The sequence below is a fragment of the Cygnus atratus genome, chromosome Z (assembly GCF_013377495.2).
Source record: "Cygnus atratus isolate AKBS03 ecotype Queensland, Australia chromosome Z, CAtr_DNAZoo_HiC_assembly, whole genome shotgun sequence".
Lineage (NCBI taxonomy): Eukaryota > Metazoa > Chordata > Aves > Anseriformes > Anatidae > Cygnus > Cygnus atratus.
The window spans coordinates 24,430,163-24,448,470 of NC_066396.1; the positions used below are offsets into that span (position 1 = coordinate 24,430,163).

Sequence of the window (18,308 nt, forward strand, 5' to 3'; positions counted from 1 at the left end):
GGTATTTAGAACTATGAAAAAATGTACAGAAAGGCCGGGGAGACAGGAAAAAGAAATGAACTGAAAGGTAATAGACACTTATGACTGTGGTCTGCCATAACCAATACAGAAGACAGAATTCATCAGGGACTCTGTGCTCCCTAAACCTTTTCCAAATGTACAATGAAGCTAATAAAATCACGCTGAGAAGATGCTTGTGAAACTTTATCTAATAATTTCTGTTCTGCCTGCTTCTGATGATGTTCTGAAAAGGCTTATTTGTGAAAGATATGAATAGACATAAAGGAAAAAACAAATGGGAATGATGACTGCATTTTTCTTACAGAAGACTGACTAAAAAAATAAGTCACACAATGCAATACAGAGCATGACAAACATTAAATAAACTATAAAGATCTTTTATTTGAAGTATAGGATAGTAGAAAATAACTACCTTTCTGTGCTTTGGCTGTTATTTCAAAGTATTTAACCGTAAGATCTTGAATAGAAAGCACAGCCATGTGGGCTTTTCTCTGCCAATCGGCATCTTCTTTTTGCAGACTCTCAATTCTTCTGGGGCCTAGGTAATCATTCGCTATTGAGATCTGAAAATAAATCAGACCATAATTAACAACACGATTAAATTGTTGCTATTTTGCAAACAGCGATCAGTTTCAGTGTGACTAAGAAAACACTTTAAAGAAAGAAAGAAAAAAAGGAGAGAAAACCACCAGCAGATCACCATGTATCCTACTCAACAGAAAAAAGTGTTTTTGTTGAAAAAGTACATTTGTGGTTTCCTTACTATTTTTACTGAAAGCACAACAAACTCCAATATAAATCTGATTTACCAATATCTTTTTGTTAAATATCATATCTTCAGACAAAAAGCATGCTTTATGCAGGCTTTTTTCCAGCCTGGGATATTCCAGTCTGAAGTAAACTAAATCTCTTAGGTCAGAATGAAGCTGGAAACAGGGAATGTGCTGGGGTGCTGGGAAGTAATCATTGGTTTTACACAAAATCACAGGGTGGTTGAGGTTGAAAGAGACTTCTGGAGAGTCAGGGACTGGGAATTCAAATACTTTTTCATTCCTAAGACCAAAGCAATTTGGTAAGTACGAGAAGCCAGTAAAAGATCTGGAGTTTCTTTTTAAAATTCATAAAATTTATAGCTTTCTCTCCCAAACTGATTTTTTACTCACTCTTTAAAAGTTAAGGTTATCAGTAGTCCCACTGCAGAAAACAGACTGTATTTCTAAGTAATTAAATATTTAAGGTTGATCCTGCAATACCAAAGCATTGATTTTGAATATTTTTATATTTTCATAGTTGAATATTTGAATATTACTTTTCAAATACTATTTCATATTCATATATTTGAATATTTCATTTATATCAGTCAAGAAGGTACCTCACTAGACAAAAAAAAAAAGCCAAAAGTACTCATAATCTTCTATGTAACCAGGTATTTTCACCTGAAGTTCTAATGTCTCAAATATTCATCTCAATTTCACAAAGCTTCAATCTGGTCTCAAAAAACCATTCCACTCTACAGGTTTACTACAACATTCAAGATCTACTTCTGTATGTGGGAAAGGAATTCGCAGGGAACTTTGTGCTGTTTCACACATCCCTGAGTTAGAGATAAGGAGGAAAATAGTGGTAAAACCAAAAACTTGAGCAAGGGCGAGATAAAGTAAATTGACTACAGTGTTAAAGATGAGCTTTGGGCAGTGGCCAATTGCTGGCTGGCTCAAGGCGTGTGTCTGAGGGTCTCTAACCAGTTGTAAGACAGATTCGGGCGCGTGGACAGCGCGGGGGGCTACAGGGAAAGTATATGTAGTAGTGAAAAAGGGCAATAAAGGTCCTCCTGTTCAAGAGCTATCAGGAGTCCGTGTCTTGCATCCCTTCAAATGGTGACCCCGACGTGATAGGGGAGGAGCAGCACTGCACAAGCGTCCAAAGGGAACCCAGACGAACAAGTCAAGCTCGCAGCTGGACTGCAGCTTCAACCCCGGGACATCACCTGAAGGACAGGTGAGCGGCTGGGCATTAATCATGGGAGCTAGCCTTTCGGCAGAGGAAGAGGCTATAGTGAAACTACTAACGCAACTCCTAATAGACAGGGGAGTAAAAAACGATCCGTTTAAGACAAAGCTATTATTGAAATTTTTGCGAAAACAAGGGCTCCCCTCAATGGCTTCCTCAGTATTTGATGTAAAAACCTGGGACCAAGTGGGGGAAAAAATATGGGAAGCAGCATCCAGTGGGGACACTAATGCTGCTGAGGTGATGACTACGTGGCGGCTGGTGACTGAGACTTTAAGATCGTGGCAGGCAGAAAAGGAAGTACAGAACGCCGCTGCCCAGGCAATAACAGCAGCCGAACCAAGATCAGAGCCTGCAAGGTCACCAGAGCGGGGATGACAAGGAAGACGGCCGCGGACCACCGCCGCAGAGCCCCTTCCCGCTGACCCCCTCGGCTCCTGCCTTGCCTGTCCCCGATAACGCCTCCTGCGGGCCTGAGCTTTCGACCCACAGGAATGATGGGAGCTGGCGTGCTGGGAAGCGCTAAAGGACGGGGACCCGGTGGGAATGGCTTTCCCGGTGCAGGTGCGACCCAACGGTCCAAATGAATATAATGCCTTCCACTGGGACCTAACTGAAGAATTAAGAAAGACTGTGCCTACATATGGATTACACGCACCATTTACTCAGTCACTGTTAGAAACCATTATGACGGGTCAGTTGTTGGTGCTGTACGATTGCCACCAGCGCCGCCGCCCGCCCTGCTGTCACCTCCGGGCCCCCGCCTGCCGCCGCTGCTGCCCACCCCTCCCAGGCCGCCCCCCCCCTCCCCCCCCCCCCGGCCCCTCTGCTGGCGCTGCAGGCCGCCGCCGGCAGCTGGGCCAAGGATGTGGGTGGATCCCCTGAAAAGGCAGCCACAGATCTCAGCAGTGAACACAAACTCAGTAAATCCCAGCAGCTGAAAAAAGTTTTCAAAGAATATGGTGCTGTAGGGGTTTCATTCCACGTTGGAATTTCATTAGGATCTCTAGGAATCATCTACCCGGCTGTGTCAAGTGGTGAGGATATGACTGCAGTTCTCTTCAAACTTGGTTTCAGTAAATCATCGCTGCAATCTAAAAGGGCTGCTGGTACACACACATTTCTGTTGGCATATGCTATTCACAAATTGTTTGCTCCAGTACGACTCAGCATTACTATAGTTTCTGTACCATTTATTGTCCGATACTGCTGGAAGATTGGTTTCTTTAAACCTCCTACCCCAAATCCGTGATAACTTCTTATGGTTTTTATTCACCCAACATGGGGCTCAAGGAATTTGAGATAAGGATGATAGTCGAGAGAAGTAACGGGCAAAACATGGACTGGATTTTTTTTTTTTATGAATGTGGTAGTTGTGAAGAATTTAAGAAAGCAGCAATTGTGAGGAATATGTTTCATACTAGTGTGGTAAAGGGACGAGGGATGGTGTGTGTGTAAATTGTCCACCTCATCGGTGTTGTGATGACGTTATGTTTATTTTGGTGTGGGGAATTCTTTTTTTTGATGTAAGTCAAGTTTGTGAAGATTGTGGTAATTGTAAAGTAAGAGTATATTGGAATGTAGTGGGTTTACGTGGCAAGGTATTGGTAGCAGGGGGCCATAGGGGTGGCTTCTGTGAAAAGAATCTAGAAGCTGCCCCATGTTAGGTAAGGGCCCCGGTGCTGACGAGAGCCGAGCCAATAAGCGATGTTGTTTGAGCCTCTGTGAGAGCAGATGTAAGAAAGAGAAAAGAAAAAAAAGAAAGAAAAAAAAAAAGGAAAAAAACGCTGCGCCACACAGCAGCTGGGAGAGTGAGAGGAGTGAGGAACAGCCTTGCAGGTGCCAAGGTCAGTGAAGGAGGAGGGGGAGAGGTGCTCCAGGTGCTGGAGCAGAAGACCCCTGCGGCCTGTGGTGAGGACCATGTTGAAGCAGGCTGTCCCCCTGCAGCCCATGGAGTACCATGGTGGAGCAGGGTTCCACGCTGCAGCCCCGCTGCCACGGTTACTACCGTGGACACCCTTTCAGCAAGAACCAGAGGGAGTGCCAGAGCGGATGCCTCCACAGTAACAGACGCCATGTTGTGGTGTATTCACGTTCATAAAATTCCATTGAACGTCAAAGGACCAATTGGGAATGACTGTAGTGTATTGCTGCTAGGACGATCAAGTACAACTTTGACCAGATTATTTGTTTTGCCGGGGATAATTGATGCCAATTATAATGGACTAATCCAAACTATGGCTTGGAAACTGTCTCCACCATTGTCAATACCAAAGGGAACTAGAATTGCTCAATTGATTCTTTTCTGAGCAGTAGTCTGCAGGACTTGTTTCAAGAACAACTCCAACAAGGACATATTGTTCCAACAAACAGCCTATGGAATTCACCAGTGTTTGTTATCAAGAAGAAGAGTGGGAAATGGAGATTACTGCATGATTTGCGACGAATCAATGCAGTGATCGAGGACATTGCGGCCAGAAAACAAACCAAAAAAAAAGAGAAAAAAAGGAAAAAAAAGAGAAAAAAAGGAAAAAAGAAAAAAACCAGTACCTTTGAATATTGTATCGGACTCGCAATATGCTGTAGGTGTTGCTCAGCGCATTGAGAGGGCACATTTGAGACATAACCCAAAGGAAAACTTGTTTCTAAAATTTAAAGAGCTGTTATTTTTGGTAGAGCAGCGAGTGCACCTGTATTGTATTATTCACATGCAGAGTCACACCATGTTACCTGGTATTCTTGCAGAGGGTAACACACGCTGACCAGCTAACTAATATGACCCTGACTGCCCTGGTGCCTAAGGTGCTAGAGCAAGCTCGGTTATCCCATGCCTTTTTCCATCAATCTGCCAAAGTCTTGGCAAAACAATTCACTATATCGATCACTGATGCCAAATTGATTGTCCAAACATGTCCTGACTGTCAACAACATGTTTCGACCCTGTCTTTAATGGTAAACCATAGAGGTCTACAGTCCTTACAGTTATGGCGAACCGACGTAACGCATATTCCAGAATTTGGTCGCTTGAAATATGTTCACGTATCGGTAGATACTTTCTCTCATGCTATTTGGGTGACAGTTGTGGTGGGTGAAACTAGTCGCCATGTCCAGGCTCACTTCCACGTTGCTTTTGTGGCGCTAGACATCCCAAAAGAAATAAAACCCGACAGTAGCCCCACCTATGGTAGTCACTCCCTTCAAACCTTTTTTCAAACTTGGGGTATCCAACACATCACAGGCATTCCTCATTCCCCCATGGGTCAAGCCATTGTTGAGTGCACACATCGCACCTTGAAAACACTGCCAAATAAACAAAAAGGGGGAGACACCAAGGAAACACCAGAGAACAGGCTGGTACAGGCACTTTACGTAATGACTCACCTATCATTACCCCTTCCTCACAAAGAGGTACCGCCCATAGTAAAACATTACAAAAGTATGAATTCCGTGCTGTCACGGGTGCCACAGTCAGAACAGGCCTTAGTAATAGTAAAAAATTTAAATACAGGTCTTCGGGAGGGACCCCAGCCTCTAATAACTTGGGGTCGAGGGTATGCTTGTGTCTCCACAGGTCACGGACCAAGATGGGTACCAGCAGGGGGGTAAGGCCATGGTTGGCCTCCTCCTCACAATCGCCACTGTCATTGGTTATTGCCAGCCCTGGGTCTCCATCCAACCACGCTGCAACATCTGGGTCACCCTTGCCAACATGACAGGACAAGAAGCGATGTGCCTGTCCCAGGCTAGTGCTAACGACCCATTCATGACATGTCTGGTGGGGAACCCGGCAGATAACAAAGACTGGACTGTCCATTTGCCACAAGCGCCCCTAGAGCCACCGGAATTAGATATCCTGGGATGTGAAAGAGCAACAGCATGTGTAAGGTTTAATTGCTCAGGCAAAAAAACAAATCACGAAACAAATGGTCAATGCCACACTTGCTCCTTATTGCGATGCATCTCTTTACTGTAATTATACAAACCTATAATAGCATCCTTCTTTGCGCCAGGAGCTGCTCTGTTCGGCTGTGGGATCGACTGTGGAACGGATGCCCCTATGTGCACCCCGAGCATTTTCCTCAGAGGGGTCTCCACTCTCAGCCGCTCACCACGGGAGCAGACAAGGACCTCCTGAAGCCGCGGACAAATTATTTTAAGTGGTATTTTCTTATGGTATGAATGAGAAGTGCAAGAGGCCTCTCTGCATGATTGTGTGATTGTGCTGTGCAAGTGAGAAGCAGCATCGCTGCGAAGCAACATCCCTAGCACTTAGTGGCTTGTTGACTGATGTAGATTCTAGTATGCACGCTACTTTACAATCGTAATTTTGCATGTGATTTTCACCCTGTTGCTTATTGTACCTTGCTTATTGCAGTGTCTGAGGTGATTGATAGAAAAATCTATAGAAAGTGTTTGGTTGATTGAAAATAAAAAAGGGGGAATTGTGGGAAAGGAATTCGCAGGGAGCTTTGTGCTGTTTCACACATCCCTGAGTTAGAGATAAGGAGGAAAGCAGCAGTAGAACCAAAAACTTGAGCAAGGGCGAGACAAAGTAAATTGGCTACAGTGTTAAAGACGAGCTTTGGGCAGTGGCCAATTGCTGGCTGGCTCAAGGCGCGTGTCTGAGGGTCTCTAACCAATTGTAAGACAGATTCGGGCACATGGACAGCGTGTGGGGCTACAGGGAAAGTATATGTAGTAGTGAAAAAGGGCAATAAACGTCTCCTGTTCAAGACCCATCAGGAGTCTGTGCCTTGCATCCCTTCATCTATATGTGCATTTAACCCATCTCTTAGAAAGATGATTTTTGAAAGTAAAAATATAGATACATTTTATGTAATTATTCATTTACAGAAAAATGTTTAAAGTAGTTTTAATACAGTACTTGAATCTACTTCATACTTCTACTTCCAAAGCCATTAAAAAAGACACATGCAAAATAAAAATGTGAACAAATCGTAAGTGAACATTAATCTTACTAGATAGGTTGTAACATGTAATCCAATGAAGCACACGTGTCACAGTTTCCACAGGTAATGCTTATGAGTGAACAGACAAGAATTTCTAAATGAAGTCAAACTGTAGGTATACATCAATGAATGATGACTGGTAAGTTAATGCTTTCCATTTACACAGAACTATGAAAAAGGACGCTCCTTTGAGAGGCAGAATAAAAATACAGTTAAAAGTCTTCCTTCTTTACTCCTAGACAAAGATGAGGTATTCTGATACAGAAACTGACGTGGGATCACTGAGTAATGTGAGCAACATTCTTGTTAGCCATCATTTCTAGGAGAATAAGGAGCCTCAAAGTAGCATTTCTGCACATTTCTTCATCTAGTTTTGCCTGCCAAAACATTATTCACACACAGCACAAGCTAGAGATTTAGCATGGCACAATACAAGCATGCCTCTGTTCCAAAGAGCAAGTATTTACAAATTACAAAAAAGGGAAGCACCTTTTGGCCCCACTTGGAACTACTGCATTCACGTCTGCGGCACACAGCACAAGAAGAATATGGACCTGTTAGAGCAGGTCCAGAGCAGGGCAACGAAGATGATCAGAGGGCTGAAGACAGGCTGATGGATTTGGGGTTATTCAGCCTGGAGAAGAGAAGGCTCTGGGGAGACCTCATTGCAACTTTTCCATACTTAAAGGGGGCTTATAGAGAAGATGGAGAACAGATTTTTACACAGGCAGAGTGTGATAGGATCAGGGGGAACAGTTTTGAATTAGAAGAATTTGAATTAGAAGAAGGGAGACTTAGATTAGATGCTAGGAGGAAATTCTTTACTCAGAGGGTGGTGAGGCACAGAAGCAGGAAGCATCCCAGAAGCATCCCAGTGAAGCTGTGGATGCCCCATCCCTGGAGGTGCTCAAGGCCAGGCTGGATGGGGCTTTGGGCAACCTGGTCTGGTGGGAGGTGTCCCTGCCCATGGCAGGGGGTTGGAACTAGATGGGCTTTAAGGTCCCTTCCAACCTGAGCCATTCTATGTAGATAATTTGTACCTATGCTGTTCCTAGTAATACACTAAATTCAAATAAACGGGCATTCATTTGGCATGATCTGGTCTGGTTGGAGATGTCCCCACCCATGGCAGGGGATTGGAACCAGATGACGAGGAGCCCCCAGTGGAGCAGGTGGATGTGGCCCGGAGGAGGCTGTGGCCCATGGAGAGCCCCCGCAGGAGCAGGCACCGGACCGGAGCTGCACGCAGGGGCAGGGGTAGAGTGACCATGAAGGAGTGGTGGAGACAAAGCGTCATGGACTGACCGCAGCCCCCATTTCCTGTTCCCCTACATCATTTCAGTGGGATGAGGTAGACAAGGGTGAATGGAGGGGAAGGTGGTGGTTGTTTGCTTTTAGTTTCTCACTGTTCTAGTCTGTTAGTAGTAGGCAATAAACTTTTTTAATCTCCCTATGTCCGTGACAATAATTTTTGAGTTATCTCCCTGTTCTTATCTCAGACCTGGAGCCCTTTCCATTTTATTTTCTCTCCCTTTCCCTTTGATGAAGGAGAGTGAGAGAGTGGCTGTGGTATAGTTCAGCTGCCCAGCTGGGTAAAACCACTACACGATAAGCAGATGGCCATGGTTCTGCAAAGCTTTAGAAAGTGGGGAAACACAAGAAGATTGAGTTGTAAACATTTATGAAGATTGTTCAAGGTGGTACAGATGCTCATAAGAAACTTTCCCTTTATGCACCTGTTCATACATATTCACATTTAAAAGATACCAAGAAGCATTCTCCACAAATGACTACTGTTTCAAAGCAGGTCCCCAAGAAGCTGCCTGAACAGGAACAGACCAACCTCACACCTTGGGGCTACTGCAATAGTAGCACACTAACTAAAAGGTTCAGTGGAGACCTGGAAAGAAACATAGGACAGAAGCATTCACTTATGGGCCTTGATCTACCTGATTTTATGCTTAACATCTATAGCTACACAGCTTGTCAATTAGCAAGACATTCACAATAGAATAGATGAGGAGATGACAATTTTTCCTGAAGTGTAGTACAAACAAACGACCAAGGCACGTCCAGTGTACATGATGTGCAAGGAGAATACACAGGCATTTTGACCTCTTCATTACATAGCTTCAATAAGGCAGCAGAACCATTCCTCTCCCCACATGCACACAATGTTAACTTACTGGCTCCAAAGCCATCACAGAATGGCTGAGCCTGGAAGGGACCTCTGGAGGCCATCTGGTCCAATTCCCCTGCTCACCCCTGCTCAAGCAGGGACACCCAGAGCAGGGTGCCCAGGATCACATCCAGGTGTGGTTTTTTTTTTTTTTTTGGTATTACCTCCAAGGAGGGAGACTCCACAGCCTCTCTGTGCAACCTGTACCCATGTTCAGTCACCCACACAGTAAAGATGTGCTTCCTGGTGTTCAGAGAGAACCTCCTGTATTCCAGTTTGTGTACACTGCCTCTTGTCCTGGCACTGGGCAACACTGAAAAGAGACTGACTCTGTCCTCTTTGCTCTCTCCCTTCAGGTATTTACGGACATCGGTGATGTTGCCCTAAGCCTCCTCTTCTTCAGTATGAAGAGTCCCAGCTCTCTCAGCCTCACCTCACAGTAGAGACACTCCAGTCCTTTCACCAGCTTCATGGTCCTTCACTGGACTCTTTCCAGTATGTCCACTTCTCTTGTACTGGCAGGCCCAGAACTAGACACTACTCCATGTGCAGCCTCACCATTGAGTACAGGAGAAGGATCACCTCCCTCAACCTGCTCATAATACTTTGCTTAATGCAGCCCAGGATACCACTAGCCTTTCTGGCAGCAAGGACACCTTCCTGGCTCAGTTCAGCTTGGTGCCCACCAGGATGCCCAGGTCCTTTTCTACAGAGCTGCTCTCCAGCTGGGTAACCCACAGCATGTCCTGATGCCTGAGGTTGTTCCCCTCCTTCCTGAACTAAAAAAAATGATGGAGGTGGGGGCATTTCTAAGGGAATGTCCATTCAGTAGATGGAGACAGAATCTAGATACCAGTGGGAAACAGTCTTTGACAAGTAAAAAACCATAACTGCTTCCTTAAGAAACGTGGCTAGGTAGGACATAAGGATAACCCTTACACTACTAACTGAAAAGCTTGTTCCCTTCACAGCTATCAAGTAGCCTATAATAATGGGAAAATAAGCTGGACCATTTGACCATAAGGAAACACTATGTTTAGTCCTTACTACTGTTGTTTAGGATATCCACAACTGGAGACTTGAGTACACTGCTTGGCCCATCAACCAGAAGCAACTGAAGTTTAAAGTGACAAATTCAGAATGAGAAGCTACAAGAATACGGGACAAGAGCCTTGGGAATCAAGAGCTACAAATGCTCACAAGAGGATATATACGAATAAGTATTAAATTGCAATACACAATTTAAAATATATAATTTAATTATATTTATATAGAAGATATATCAACTCTAATTATTTATAGTTGTATTATTATCTTAGGAAATAGAAAGTCCATGGAAAAAGCTGGTTGTTTAATTAAGGAAAGATGACAGCTGTAATAGAGAAAAAAGTTGGGGAGAAAAGAGACATAAGCTGTCTATGGAGGTTGCGACTCATGAAGAACACATGGCGGTTTGCCTACCCACCTACAATACCTTCATGAAAGAGGAAGAAGGAAGAAACAAAGCTCTCAAATCTGCAGTTTATCCTAGCTGACAGTTTAAAGAGGAGAAGGGAAACACACATGGATCACTAAACAGCAATTTGAATAGGCCCATCTTTTTGAAGACTTTGTTTTCAATGTTCTCTTCAGAATTAATCTCTTTTAATAAATGCATTTGTGACAGTAATAAATGTCATTAAGAAATTAAAGGAAGATCCTATGTGCTACTGCATTCCATTACTGTTTGCAATGCATGCGTAATATATTTAGGCTTCATTTTGCTCACTGCACATCTCTATGATGCCAGCACCCTTTGTTTTTGTAGTCCATAAAAAAGCACAGGTCATTTTATAGAATAAACAGAAATAGCAGAGAGCAGCTCAGCAGAAAGGGCTCTGGGATACTGGCTGACAGCAGGCTCAGCATGAGCCAGCAGCGCACCCAGGCAGCCAAGAGGGCAAACCGCATTTTGGGGTGCATTGAGCACGGCACAGCTGGTCAGACGTGGTGATTCTCCTGCTATGTTTAGTGTTGGTGCAGCCTCACCTTGAGCACTGTGTGCAGTTCTGGGCTCCACAAAATAAAAAAGGATGTTAAGTTACCTGAAAGTGTCCTGAGAAAGGCAACAAAGCTGGTAACAGGGCAGGAAGGCCTGTCCTGTGAGGAGAGGCTGAGGACACCGGGGTTGTCCTGTCTGGAGCTGAGGAGGCCAAGAGGCGGCCTCACTGCTCTCTGCAACTTCCTGAGGAGGGGACGTGCAGAGGGAGGTGCTGGCCTCTGCTCCTGGTCGCTGATGACAGGACACAAGGGAACAGCACAAAGCTGCACCAGGGGAAGTTCAGACTGGACAGTAGGAAAAGTTCCTTTACTGTGAGGGTGGTCAAACCCTGGGAGAGACTTTATAGAGAGGTGGCTAGGTGCCTATCAGTGTTCAAGAGGCATTTGGGTAATGCCCTCGATAATATGCCTTAACTTTTGGTTACACCTGAAGTGGTTCTGTTCTATTCTGTGTTATCAAAATGACTACTGTCCATGATAGATATGACTAAGAGAAGATGCTGAAGAATTAAAATGGACAGCAAGAAAGAAAAACTAAAAAAGTGCCATCATCTAATTGATACTTCTTGTAAACCTATGTATATGCTTCTGATTCGGTAAAAAACTATTTTAGTTAAAAATTAGGAATTTTTGATATAGTTGAAGTTTATCTAACATAAAGGACAAACTCACTTTTTGTTCTGAAGTTCCTCATTTGGACTTAAAGTTCTAAAATAAGTGTGGTCTATGAGAGAATAAATCTCACCTCACAACTAGATCACATAGCCAAATCACAGAACCACAGAATCATTTAGGTTGGAAAAAAAACCTTCAACATCATCAAGTCCAACCATCTACCTAACTACCAAGTCCACCACTAAACCATGTCCCTAAGCACCACATCCACACTTCTCTTAAATATGTCCAGGAACAGGGACTTCACCACTTCCCTGGAGAGTCCATTCCAACTTCGTGAAGCAATTCTTTCTGATATTCAATCTACACCTCCCCTGCTGCAACTTGAGGTCATTTCCTCACAACCTAAGTTTACTTTCTATCAATTATTTTCTCAGAAAGCACATTCCAGCTACTTCTTCCTAAAAAAACTGTGTTCACTTTGAGAAGAATCCAAGCCTAATTGTAAAATTGGCTAAGATATTTTTTTTCCTGAAGATGAGATTTGCTTTATAAGGCTTTCATATTTTGCATGCTTTGAAACTCAAAAAAACATTTACAGCTTTCACAAAAGTAGTTGTCAGAAAGCACACAAGAAAAGGAAGAAACAGCAGAAGCCATTAACGTCAACACATTATCGTAAACATTTATTTCCATTTGGTATCACTTCAGAGTAACTGATCGTAAAAACACGTTCCTACACTGCATGGATATGTATCAGAAAGAAAATTAATTAGTTCTTCAGAGGAAACAAACTGAAATGAGGTCCCCAGCCTAGTCTGTGAGAAAGTGAGAAGAAATAGGAGAGGCAAAACTTTTCTACCGGAGTACACAATCATGCTTCTCCAAATAATTTCAGAGATATTGCTGTTATGTCACATTTTTATCCCTTTTTTAAACAGAGCAAAGTAAGCTTACTGCAAGAAGATAGGAGAAACAGGCCTGCAATTGTAAGATTTTCTTAAGTTTTATGCAGTATACATGTCCTAAGTACAGAAATATTCCTCAAGGCTCTTGAATATTTTTAATTTCTGACTCAAGACAACTGGAACAATAAAGGACAAGACTGACAGAAAACAGACTTAGGTCACATCACATTATCGCTTAGGTAGGAGCCTGTCCTATCTCTACAGCTCCCTTTATTATCTTCCTAGACATAACTGGGAGAAAAGGAAAAGAACCCACAAGATTTAATACTAGGTCATTATATTATAGGAATGAAAAAAGTAAGTTGAAGGAGCACTATACACGGCAGAGGCAATACACAGAAAGGAAAACAACTTCATACGTAAAGGTATATTTCAGTTCAACCCCTTAGCTGCCTCTCTTTGACACAGTCCAGCAGGCAAAAAAAAAAAAAAATACTAACCACAGCATGCCAGATATATAGCAAGAAAAAGCATGCATCTCAGCTTCATCACACATTCAGGGACTCTTAAAGCTTGTTTTACAGGTTTTAATTTAATTATGCTCCCAGCTAGTAACATGAACTCAACACTATTTCCCAACAGATGTTCTAAAGCTGTATGTACAGCCCTAAATACATGCAGTGAAAGCACTGAGCTTTAAAATGGGCTTTACAGTTCTACTGGTTTTATCTAACAAATACTGAAATTAATTTTAATGTTAATACATCCAAACCAGCTCAGATTAGAGGGCTTTGAATCCTCAACATATCTGAAGCCTGTGACTACCATTAAAAACTCCAAGGGTTTGATTACCTGCATCGATATATAGGAGAATGACAAATATTTTAATTAAGGTATTAGCAGTAAAGGCAGTAACAAACTAAAGAGCAAATAGGACGTTAACACATACAGAAAAAAGACAAAACAAGAACATCATTGTACCGCAATCTACAGTGGTGAATGTTTTTTCCAGGACAACGGAGAACAATGAGAAATTAAGAAGTATTCAGCAGAGAAAAATATAGAAGATCAGAGTTATGACAAAAGTAAACAGGAATGATTGGGATTATTCAATTGCTTTTCTTTTTTTTTCCTCCAGACACATGACAGTGTACGTAAGTGCTAAAGTTAAATTACAGTTAAAATATTTTAATTAGTAATTGACAGGATTAAGGCTAATTTTTGCACCCTGAGTTTTGGCTTCCCTATTTATCCATGCATATGTGATACAACCTTTACTAACTTTTCAACTTGACTGATTGAGTTCCAGGTTAAAAAAAAGTTCACCTACAAAAGGTTAATTTAAAAAAAGAAGGAAAAATACTTGTTACATGAACACATCACTTAAGAAAGTGAGCTGAAGTGTTAAATTCAGTGGGTTTGACTGTTTCAGGAAGCTGTAGAATCCTTTTGTGAATGAAAACTTAGTATATGCAACAGACAAAATGTGAAGCACATGTACACATTCATGAATTCTTGATGTACAGTTTGTATATACAGATATACTGAACAAAAGGAAAATAACCCTTAAGAATTAGACAAGAAATCTGAATAAATCCATATAAATACCCAAGAATAGGAATACTACAAAGAACTGTAGTAACTGCAAATAAAGCCCTAATAGGTCCAGCATAAACCCAGCAAAAAGTAAAAAAGCATGAAAGGTTAGAAAAATATGTTTTGTTTTGTTTTTTAATACTACTGAAAAAAGTAGTAGATTTTAATCCATTTACAGATTTAGGAAAACTTGGACTTGCAAAATTCAGTCTCATGACTGAGTTTTTCTGTCTTTTAAGAACTTCTTAAGCTCCCTTCCTTGCCTTACACAGTCTGCTTTTAACTCTCTTCTTTCTTTCTTATTCCTTCCCTGTCTCTATCATGGCAGAAGAAAAAAAAAATCACATCTCCTGTTTATAACCTCACCCCTGGAGTGACACAAGTTAGTATTTTCTTCATGTTTAAAATCCTTTCGTATTTTGATCAAGATGTATTTTGAATGCACACTTTTGTTTTCCATCTTCCTTCACCCTTTCCCCAAATACACTATCCTAAGGTAGATCCAAGGCTTCTTCTTATTAAAAAAAAGTGAAAGAAATCATAGAATCATAGAACATCCTGTGTTGGAAAGGACCCACAAGGAATGGAATCTAACTCCTACAATATTTATACAATACTTGGACAACTATCATTATATCCTTTCCCACAGCATTCATGATTTATAGATCTATTTCTTATCTTAATGTTCATTGCCTTTTTTTGCTGTTGAAAGCATGCAATCTGATTCACTTACTCTCCTTGCACTGAGCCTGTTCACGGGAAATACCTTTACCATTCTCACTGCCATCCTGCAACTATTCTAATTCTACAGTATCTTATTGGGAGGAAGGAACAGAAACTGCAGTGTTCACAATGCAAGTATATGCAGACACATTCACAACTGCATAGAATCACGGAATGGTTTGGGTTGGAAGTAACCTTAAAGACCATCTCATTCCAACCTCCTGCCATGGGTGGGGACATCTCCAACCAGACCAGGTTGCCCAAAGCCCCATCCAGCCTGGCCTTGGACACTTACAGGGATGGGGCATCCACAGCTTCTCTGGGCAACCCGTGCCAGCACATCACCACCCTCTGAGTGAAGAATTTCTTCCATTTCTTCCTAACAGAAAGAATTCTTCCTAATTCTTTCTTTTAGTTTAAGGCCATTCCCCCTTGTCCTATCCCTACACTCTCTGACAAGGAGTCCCTCCCCTGCTTTCCTGTAGGCTCCCTTTAGGTACTGGAAGGCCACTCCTTACCCACCAAGTGGTCTTTCCGTCAAATCCATGTCTCTCCAATTTAGAGACTAGGATATCATGGGGGACAGTGTCAAATGCTTTGCACAAGTCCAGGTAGATGATTTCAGTTGCTCTTCCCCTATCCACCAATGCTGTAACCCCATTGCAGAATGTCCCCAGATTTGTCAGGCATGGTCTGCCCTTAGTGAAGCCATGTTAGCTGTCACCAGCTGTCACCTACTTATTTTCTATGTGCCTTAGCATAGTTTCCAGGAGGATCTGCTCCATGATCTTGCTGGGCACAAAGGTGAGACTGACTGGCCTGCAGTTCCCCGTATCTGCCTTTTTTCCCCCTTCTAAAAATGGGGGTTATGTCTTCCCTCTTCCAGTCAGTGGGAACTTCACCAGACTGCCACAACTTCTCCAATGTGATGGCCAGAGGCTTAGCAACTACATCCGCCAGCTCGCCCAGGACCTGCAGATTTATCTCACCAGGTCCCATGGACTTTTGCACCTTCAGGTTCCTGAGATGGTCTCGAACCTCATTTTCTCCTACATTGGGCAGTTCTTCATTCTCCCAGTCCTGTGTGGCTGGTGCTCTTGCTAGTGAAGACTGAGGCAAAAAGTGTCATTGAGTACCTCAGCCTTCTCCATGTCCTGGATAGCCAGGTCTCCCTCTTCCTTCCAGAGAGGGCCCACAACTTCCCTAGTCTTCCCTTTTATCACTGATGTACACACAGAAGCCTTTGGTGTTGCCCTTGGTATTCCTGGCCAAATTTAATTCTAAAAGGGCTTTGGCTTTCCTAACCTGATCCCCGGCTGCCCAAACAATTTCTCTGTACTCCTCCCAGGCTATCTGTCCTTCCTTCCACTCTCTGTAGTCTTCCTTTTTCTTCTTGAATTTGGCTAGGAGCTCCTTGTTCACCCACGCAGACCTCCCGGTGCTTTTGTACAACTTCCTCTTTGTTGGAATGCATCGCTCCTGAGTTTGCAGGCAGTGATCCTTGAATATTAGCCAGCTTTCTTGGACCACTCATCCCTCCAGGGCTTTGTCCCATGGTACTCTACCAAGAAGATCCCTGAAGAAGCCAAAGCCTGCTTTCCCAAAGTCCACGGTAGAGCTTGCTGTGCTCCCTCCTCACTGCCCTCTGAACACAAAACTGCACCATTTCATGATCACTGAAGCCTCGTCTGCTCTTGAGTTTCACATTCCCCACAAGCCCCTCTCTGTTGGTGAGAATGAGGTCCAGCACAGCACCTCTCCTTGTTGGCTCCTCTGTCACTTGGAGAAGGAAGTTGTCATCAGTGCATTCCAGGAACCTCCTATGCCCTGCTGTGCTGTCCCTCCAACAGTTATCAGGGTGGCTGAAGTCCTCCATGAGAACCAAGGCTTGTGAATGTGAGGCTGATGCTTTGTGTCTATAGAGGGCCTCACCTGCTTGGTCTTACTGGTCAGGTGGCCTGTAGCAGACCCCCACTACAACGTCCCCTGTCCCTGCCCTCCCTGTGATGCTGACCCGCAAGCTCTGTCAGCTCCTCATCCATCCCCAGGCAGAGCTCCACACACTCCAGCCTCTCATTGACATAGAGGGCAATGCCCCCTCCTTGTCTCCATTCAATGCCCTTATCTTTTTTTTTCCTCTAATAATTCAGAAAAAAATCCTTTTTAAGAATGCTGAATTAAGAATGCTAAAATGCCATTTTCAGAGAACTGCCTGAGATAACTGTCATACAGTTGTAACTCCTGATGCAAAAAAGTGCATACAAACAAGCACGTATACTCTTGGATGTTGTCATCACCTTTCTGTTCATTTCACCCTTCATTACTTTTCATCTATTAACAACTTTGTCTGTCATTTTATTATCCAATCCTGTCTTTTGTAAGGCAACATTCCCCAGAAGATTGGCATTCAAACAAACAGAATTTTCTAAAAAATCTTATTAGTCAGTTTTACAATTGAATATCCAAGCAGTTTTAAATTCCATTCACTTGCAGATTTAAGTGATCAGATATATGTTATGATTTGTAGTCAGCAACCTTACAAAAAGAGTTCAGGCTCCTCACTGCTCAGTCTACCAGCCTGCCTTCCATCAGTTTGCCTGTTTAGAGAAGTATTTTTCAGAAAGCCCATAATCCCCTAATTTTAAATAAGCAAAACATTTTGGTATCATTTCATATAAAGAAAAGCTATATAATCAATCTACAGGATTTATAGCTCAGAATGTGAACAGGGACTGAATATAACCTTTCTTAAATAAGCTTTTATAGTCTCAAAGCCATCACATCATAATACACTATACTACACCAGTTTCTTAAACAAGAAAGTAGTATTTTCAACAGTTTATTACCTTTATTTGCAAATCCAGCCATCTTGCATGAACTTAGATTAATATTTATTACCTGCTCTATAGGTTTTCCAAAATCCAAGTTCATCTAACTATGATTTCTGATGATACAAGAATACATGTTCAGCTACAGATATACTGAAAGAGACTTAGGCATTCTTTGAAGTGTTTCATCCATTATTCTGCTTACTACCATAGATTTTATGAGATGTTTTTCGCTAACTTGTTGTCAGTAAGTCACTAGTCTGCAACTACTGGAGAATGTTGTTTTGGAAAGTGAGAAGAATGAGGTTGAGCTGATTGCCACGCAAGTGGCATAGTTTAATCAGCGCTGCTTTAGTGTCCTCTGTGGGCCTTACATAACTTTGTTTTCAAAGTCTTCACCACAAAAAGATCATGCCCT

General features: G+C 42.6%; 1 protein-coding gene across 1 annotated transcript in view; it reads right to left on the bottom strand.

The window, feature by feature from the left end:
• Nucleotides 1–18,308, bottom strand: part of JMY (junction mediating and regulatory protein, p53 cofactor) — an 88,629-nt gene that overhangs the window by 45,816 nt on the left and 24,505 nt on the right. The window contains exon 3 of the mRNA XM_035553484.2: nucleotides 434–584. Within this exon, the coding sequence (XP_035409377.1) occupies nucleotides 434–584 (151 nt within the window). The remainder of the gene's footprint in view (nucleotides 1–433; nucleotides 585–18,308) is intronic.